General features: G+C 45.8%; 1 protein-coding gene and 1 pseudogene across 2 annotated transcripts in view; one reads left to right on the top strand and one right to left on the bottom strand.

Moving 5' to 3' along the window:
* Positions 1 to 242: 242 nt before the first annotated feature.
* Kdm5 (Lysine demethylase 5) overlaps positions 243 to 8,072 on the bottom strand; it is a 65,703-nt gene continuing 57,873 nt past the window's right edge. For both annotated transcript variants that reach the window (XM_037426082.2, XM_075894922.1), the window contains 3 exons: positions 4,188 to 4,367; positions 2,137 to 2,314; positions 243 to 804 (listed from right to left, as the gene is read on the bottom strand). In XM_037426082.2, coding sequence (XP_037281979.2) covers positions 500 to 804; positions 2,137 to 2,314; positions 4,188 to 4,367 — 663 coding nt within the window. In that variant the 3' untranslated portion in view covers positions 243 to 499. The remainder of the gene's footprint in view (positions 805 to 2,136; positions 2,315 to 4,187; positions 4,368 to 8,072) is intronic.
* On the top strand, positions 4,916 to 7,261 carry LOC142817677 (uncharacterized; annotated as a pseudogene).

Here is an 8,072-nt window from a genome sequence, read left to right as displayed (position 1 = left end):
AGCGTATGCTGTGAAAGAAAGCGAAAGATATTACTGATGGATAAAAATGTGTACAAGAATGGTTCAATAGAGCAAGGAACACGGGCAGCTCAGGTCTTGCAACAATGAAAAAAATGAAATAAGGAAGATACACGCTAAACGGCACTGCTACGACAGACGACCAAGGGTGGAAAAGCTTACAAGGTGGTGACCACACAAGTGGGTAGGAATCGTGAACAGTAGGCCACCCCTCTATGAACCGGTTCACATGCTTCTATTTAGCAGTGAGCACGACCCATCACACACACACACACACACATGAAAATAATGAACACCGCAATCACCACGAAAATGTGGCCACACGAGAATCTCACTACAACACAAACAAACACACATCACTCCCCAACCTTTACAACACAACATACCTGAGGCTCAACCTTTGTGATAACAGCTTTCTTTAAACACGGCAGCGTCCCCCCACGCCTCACTCATTTAAACAAGAACACCACTAGACACCACTTCACACAGCCGCTGTTACAAGTGCAGCGCCAGTTGAAGGCTCCGAGATTGAGGAAACGGCTGCACTGTTGGAATCTTCGGCTTCCGCTGCCGAGTCAACCATTTCTTCAGGCAGTCCCGACAAGTCTCCGTTCTCACTGACATCTTGCTGGCCATTGCGACTCGTGGATTTAACGTCAGGCTGACTGCACTGTGGGCAGTAGTAGTCCTCACTGTCCTTCACCTCATTCATGCTCAGACCCACGCAAAGCAGGTGGAACCACTGTTCACAGCCTCCGTCACACTGCACCCAGTTTACCGCCTCACCTGCAAAAAAACAAAGAGAGTTCGTAGCAAGCTTTGTATTTATTTTCACAGCAGAATGCAAGGATGCTAACTGGCCGCCGATACTCCTTCAATTCTACTGTAAACAGCCTTTTCTTTTTTGTAATTCTGGTGGTTGGGGTAAGCTAAGTTTTGCGCTACACTAATGTTAAATTTATCCATACTGGCTCCACTGATTTTGCTAGAATTCCTGCAAATGTTTTATTTATTTTTGAAATTGTGTTTGTATCTAAACTGCAGTTTTACTATGCGAACTTCCAGAAAGTGCAATAGCTTTATTAACTTAAAGTCAAATTGTAAAAATTCTATATGATACATGTAAACCCAATTTACCTCATGACGTTCCTACCTGTGAAATGCTAATGGCTGTCGCCACAGCCTGATACTATTTTAGACAAGGTAGCTTGGTTACAGCGCACAGACTACAGAGAGTGCAGCGTAAAATAGCAAAGCACAGCACCTGCTCGTACTTCATTGAAGTTACACAGACAAGATTTTTTACTGTTCCAAATAAAAATGCATCTGCGCGTAATGTTACAAGATCCTTTAAAACTACGCCATGCTGCTATGTTGGCAATTAGAAAAAAAAAAAAAAAAGCATGCACAGTGCCCCCCCCCAAAGTGAAATTTATTCTGCTGGCAGCTGCTTCCCATCAGCGATTCTGTTTTGCTGGCCTCAAGGTCACTTCTGGATATGCGTCATTCACAAGACGATTCAAGGGTCGTAACCTAGACAAACTTGGTCAACACAAAGTTGCTTGAGAATGCCTCCTTGCTTGACAGTGCAGTCTAGATATTTTCTTTTTTTTTTCCCAGTTCACGTATGGTTGCTGCTTTCCTTCCTTTGTTTGCACTACTCCTGGAACATTTAGAGCATGTAAAATAGACAAGTTGATGTACTCAGGATGCGAGATAACAATGCTTTAATATGAGCTTTCAAAACAAAAGGGGGTGTGTCATCATTTCCATTATGGTACGATTGTATGCTTCTGCCACACAATATTACATGTGTTTATAACCCTCCTTGCACCACATAACACTAATTTTACATTCTTTTTTTTTCTTTTACTTTTTTGAAAGCAATTTTGAGCACAGATGTGGCTCCATGGTAAGAACATTTACTTTTCCCACAAGAATCCGAAGTTTAACTCCCAATCAAAGATTTCTTATTTATTTGCATCTATCTGCAATTTTCACGAACAGACAACATGAATTTTTCGTTTACAATTACATACACAGATGCCGAAAATTCTTAAACAAGCTCTTCAACGCTATCACATTAACAATTTCAGGTTGAACGGTGAATGGCCCCACCTTGAGGCTGGACACAGTCTGGTGCAGAGCAGACTTCGTCTGCCACATCGGCTGTCTCAGCGGACGGTGACGCATTTTGCGGGCGATGCGCCACTCGCCGTCGTTTCACCACCTTGTCACTAGAGGCAGCACCGCCAGAACCAGAGTCCTCACGGCGCACCTTCTTGATGGGTCGCACCTAGAAATGAATTGAACATGCAAAGATGCCCTTCTCAGCTTCTATAGAAACCCTAATTGAAGTCATACTGTGCCAACATGCTGTGCCAAAAACAAGCAAGCGAGCAAGCCCACAGCTTAGTTTACAAAAGATTGTGGCTTGACTCTAGCTAGATGGTGGCCTGAGGCTTGCTTCCCGGTCACATGACGAAGCATGCGACTATGAGGGACATTAGTAGATGCATGCCAAAGGCATGTCCACTGCTCTCTTCAGTAGCTAGATTTTAGTTTTGGGAATTGTCCAGAATTTATTACACCGCTGAAATGATCCACATAAATCTTTTGCATGCCAGGAGCTCAGCATGAACTACATGATGAGATCAACACATCATCAAAGTTAACTGAGTGGGCGCCCAAATATGTTTGAATTAATGAGCACTCTATGCCATTAAATAGTGCATGTGCTTGCAAGACAGGGGGACACGTTCGAAATGTGCTATTGTTGTTTTGGGAGCTATGGACATCAATACATAAGTGCAGACGTAGACTTACAAGTGATGCTTTCATCCATATTATTTTGTGTATACAGTAGAACTTCAATTATATGTCCCCTGGTTTCGCGACGACCCGCATTTTATGATGAATCGGTTCGGTCCCGGCAAAATCCCCATAGAAGTAATGTATTGGAAACCTTGTTTATACAATGCAGTTTTACGCTGACCCCGCATCTTACGACGTCATTCAGATTCCATCCGAGAGAAAGAAAAAACCTTAATTTCTGATATTGTTGTGTACATTTGTGTGAACATTTGTTTTTTTTTTTTTTATTTTTTAAATATGTTGCTTTTTTTCGTACAACTGCCACATATGCCTTGTAACGGACCATCGACCCCGTCAAGCTGTTTGACAACAGCTTTTAGTCGATGGTATCCGCCAGAATCTTTGTATTTCTGGAAATAAATCTATTCTATTCTATTCTTTACTCGAATCGAACGCCGACCAAATATTCACGAGTGCAAAGTATGAACTTGCGTTCCCCTAGGTTGACGATTAGAAAAGTAGAGAGCGAGAGAGATCTCTTCTTAGAATGTGAAATTTATTTTCCTGGAAGTTCATGCGCTTCCACACACGCCTCGATTGCATGCTCTATCCACACAAAATAACTTCAGCCGGCCGAATAGCTGACTTTTTCATGTTCCCAGTCCGTGGAAACATTTCCTGGTCGACATACAGCTGGTGCATGCCTTTGTCGCACTCGCAGTTATAAGCTAGCGCACACGTAAGGGCGCGATGCACCTGTTTTCACTGTGCAAAATTACTTTGACTTGATGTCAACATTTATATTAACAGCGAGACGTTACTAGTTGCACTTCAAAAGGCATTCTACGCAAACTGGTGGTCTGTTGCCATTATGTGAGAGCGATGACACTGTGTCCAACTCTTCTGACAAAAACAAGGCGGTTCCGTTTTCGCGCGCAGGCAATTTTTGGACATTATTAATAGAAAGATGTGTGTTGAATTTATTATTCCTATTTTTTTTTTTCGGTTGAGAATCAAGATTGGCTTGCACCTCTTTCAACTAAGTAACACCGCGATTAGCTGCCACTGGCAAGAATAATTTAAAATCTACCTTCCTAGCACAGGCACACGGTCGTCCCTTGGGCTTATTCGGGCACTCTGTACCCATTTTTTGGGCAAAGCTGGGTGTCACTGTCTATATTCCTAGTTTTTTCGATTATACGACGAATTCGCGTGGTCAGCTGAGAGTCGTACAATCGGGGTTCCACTGTATACTTTTTTTCACACCCTTAACAGCAAACAGTACACAAGTCGTGGCATTTAGAATGCAAAGCTCCGACATTGTTATTTGTAATCTATACCACACCAGAACGCACCTTGCGCTCGGGCTGCTTCCCAGTGTCCGCCACACCTCTAGACACCTTCTTGACCCCACTGGCCGCTTTGGCTGTTGAAGAGTCGACGACACTTGAAGCTCCCTGACCGGCTGATGTGGACGGATTGCCAGCCTCGTCCTTGTTTGGTGTTCGCTTCTGCAGCTTCGGCTTTGGACGTGGCTGCGTGCGTTTAAGGGGGGACGCGGGGATCAAATCGCGAAATTCTCGCAAAAAAACGAATTTTGGATAAGGGCAGATTTGGATTCTGCATCACCATTTCTATCATATCTAAAAATATTTCCGCCGAAAACGATCTCAAAGCAAGCTTAAAAAATGTTTTTCTGACCGCGGATCGCAAAAAGCTGGCTGAAATCTGCGCGAAAATGGCCCATTTCCGAGCGCGACACTTCCGCGCCTTCGCCGCCGCTCGCGGAAAGCTTGGTGTCACTGGAAAGCTTGCTTCACCGCCGTACTTCTCCCGGTGAAACCACGACTCTACGAGCTAAGATAAACGCACAAACAGAAAAAATGCGAAGGCATCCGCGACGCCTTAGACGCGCAACCATTGGTCGCTCCTGTCACGTGGTACTGAGCGCGCTCTGCGAGTGGCTGCTGGGACGCGCTTGCTTGCGCTGGTCGTCTGCTTCGCGCACGCACGTCTGCTACGCACACGCTGGCGCACTATAGTTTGCGAATCCCCTGCCGATACGCCGATACAGTCGCCGATACGCCAACTCTTCTCTAGTGCGAGGCTTAGCGCCCGCAATGGATCGTCGCGTGGACCGGAAGCGCAGGACGAAGTACCGGACGAAGTACGCTTACGGGAAGCGTAAACGCAAGCCTCCTGTTGGGAAAACGAAGCAGTCAGCAGCGATTGAATCAGACGAACCGAGTACCGCATCGCCACCAAGCTACGTGTCGTCGGAAGCCGACACCTGCTCGCTGCCGATGCTCGGCAGTGAGGCCTATGACGCGGGGCCGTCAACTAGCCGCGACGTTGCGGTGCGGCCCGAACGCGAAAGAAGTTTCGTTTTCGCTGCGGCGGGCGACGATGCGGTGCCGGCTGTTCAAAGTGACGGTGAATCGACGCCTGGCAGTGACACTGAAGACCCGGGGCCATCAACTAGCCGCGGCATCACGGTGCGGTGTGAACGCGAGAAAAGTTTCGTTTTCGCGGCGGCGGACGACGACGTGGTGCCAGCTGTCCAGGATGTCGGCGATCGTTTGCCTCAGCGGAAGCGCACCGTTCAAATACACCTGGAACCTCGTTTCGTGTCCTCGGAAGGCGCCGAGAAGCAAGCCAGCAGTGTCCGCGATGCACTTCGCGAGGTGTCGGCAACGGAGCGGAAGTTCGGGTTCGCGCAGCAAACGGAGCAAACATCGGCAACAAAAGAGGATGAGTTCACCCTAATTCAGGTTTCTGCCATGAATTCCCTAATAGGACCTGCACTCTGCCCAAAATGTTGTAAGAAGACTTTGTCAGTGCAGCATGGGACAAAATTGGGCCTGGCAGTAAAACTGGTACTTTTGTGTGCTTCCTGTGGCCCTATTCATTCACCTTGGTCATCCAGTAGAAAATCCGAAGGAAGGGCTTTTGAAGTCAACCTAAGAGCCATGCAAGCAATCAAGTCCATTGGAAAAGGGCCCACTGCCCTGAATGACTTCTGGGCTACAATGAATGTCTCTCATCGGGGCATTCATCAAAAAACCTATCAGGAACACCTAAAAAAAAACATTCAAACCAGGAGCAGAGGAAGCTGCACAAAACATCTTTGCAGATGCTGTGCTTGCGGTAAAAGACGTGTACAGTAAGATGCAGCCATCAAGCCCAAACAACATCACAGTTGTGTATGACGGCACGTGGCTTACAAGAGGCCACAGCTCACACATTGGGGTAGGATGTATTATTGAGTTTTACACGGGGCTTGTGCTGGATTGCACAGTCCTTTCCAACTTCTGTCTTGGGTGTTGTCAACAACCAGCAGAGAGCGACCCCAACTTCTTCACTTGGGCTGAGAAACATCAATGTCAGAAGAATACTGATGTTGGCTCCGGACAGATGGAAGTGGAGGCTGCTCTGACACTTTTCAGGCGCTCTGTCAGCAGGTATGGCCTCCGCTACACCAACATTATATGTGATGGTGACAGCCGAACCTATCTTGCTCTGTGCAAAGATGAGGTGTACGGCTTCATACCACTGACCAAAGAAGACTGCGTGAACCATGTGCAGAAGAGAATGGGCACCGCTCTCCGCACACTGGTGACAAGAGCTAAGAAAGGGGAGCCATTGAGTGGGAGAGGTGGACTGACGCAGGAGTTGATTAAAAAACTGACCAGCTACTACGGGTTAGCCTTGCGAAAACACACAAGTGTCCCCGACATGCAAAGGGCCGTGATGGCCACTTTTTATCACGTCACGTCCACCGACGACGAGCCTCACCATGAGCTCTGCCCACCTGGCCCCGATAGCTGGTGCAAACATCGTTCAGCACAGGCCAAAATGGAGCCAGCACCACCTCACAGGTATAACCTGTCGAAACGTGTAGCGGAGGCTCTGCTGCCTGTATACCAACGTCTCTCTGACCCGCAACTGTTGGAGCGATGCAAAGGCAACAAAACTCAGAATGCGGCGGAAAGCTTGCATTCAGTTATTTGGTCACTGACTTCAAAGGACCAACACGCTTCATTGTTCGCAGTGGAGACAACAGTACATGAAGCAGTTGCACGCTACAATTTTGGGAATTTGCGAGCCTACACTGAAATGTGCAAGTCCGTGGGCATCAAACCTGCTAGCCTCGCCCTTCAAAGAGCTGAAGAAAAAGACCAGCAAAGAAAACGAAAAGCACGCAGTGCAGAAAAAATGAAAGAGAAAGGACGTAAGAAGACCCTCGCAAGCAAAGACACAAAGTATTACAGTCCCGGGGCATTTTGATGGACCTTTACTGACTGTTCAACTTTAACGCCAGTTTTCTCAGAAACGTGTTTTGACCCGACTGTCCAGCTTGCCACGATGCTTGCATGACTATGGCTTGACGGATTTTCATGTGGTTTTTTGCATTGTGTTCCTCAGTGAATTTTCTAAGTCGTGGCGTTTTCATATTTGTTAATTACTACCTCAGTATTTTTACTCCTAAGCTAATTTCACATTATGATAACGACCACATTTACAAGCATGTATACAATGTTCTCTGTAAAATAAAAACAGTCATAAAAATATTTGCAGAATGTCACGACATCAACCATCCCAATGGCTAAAATATAAGAGCAACTATAGGCTTCTACCATGTTTTTTTGTCACACCAGGCTTTGGGCAAGTTTGGTAGTACACTGATGGATAAAAAAATTTATAATGCCAGAACTACTGGAGATAGCTGAATGAAACTTTGTCATTTATCATTTAGCGCAGTTTCCAGTAAGCATGCCAAATTTCATTGCTCTACGACAAAAACTAAAGAATTTCACTTTCGATCCCCACCTCCCCCCTTAAGACGACAATGCTGAAGCAGAACCACACCACTACCAACAGCAAGACAAAATTTGGAAATAAAATTTGGAACAATTACTAGAATGATAGAGATGACTTTCTTTTTTTTTGACATTTAAGTAACTGTAATATAAAAGATGGACGATACTGGAGAAATGTCTAAAGAATTTAGCAGTGCCTATTGCATTCCTGGAGCAAGCACTTTCATTTCACCAATCTGTATTTGCTGGCAGTGAACAAAAGTGCTCTGCAAGTGCATAGCAAAAAGCAGAACACTGCGTATGACTTGTAATCAGTACATTTTTACAGTAATTGTTATCCCCATTGTCGATGGGTACAACACTGTGTACCAATTCAACACTAATATAAATGTTACGTACCTCTACAGTCCCATTAATGCC

The sequence above is a fragment of the Rhipicephalus microplus genome, chromosome 5 (assembly GCF_043290135.1).
Source record: "Rhipicephalus microplus isolate Deutch F79 chromosome 5, USDA_Rmic, whole genome shotgun sequence".
NCBI lineage: Eukaryota > Metazoa > Arthropoda > Arachnida > Ixodida > Ixodidae > Rhipicephalus > Rhipicephalus microplus.
The sequence above is the reverse complement of the archived record's forward strand: the minus strand, read 5'-3'. Positions and strand labels throughout refer to the sequence as shown.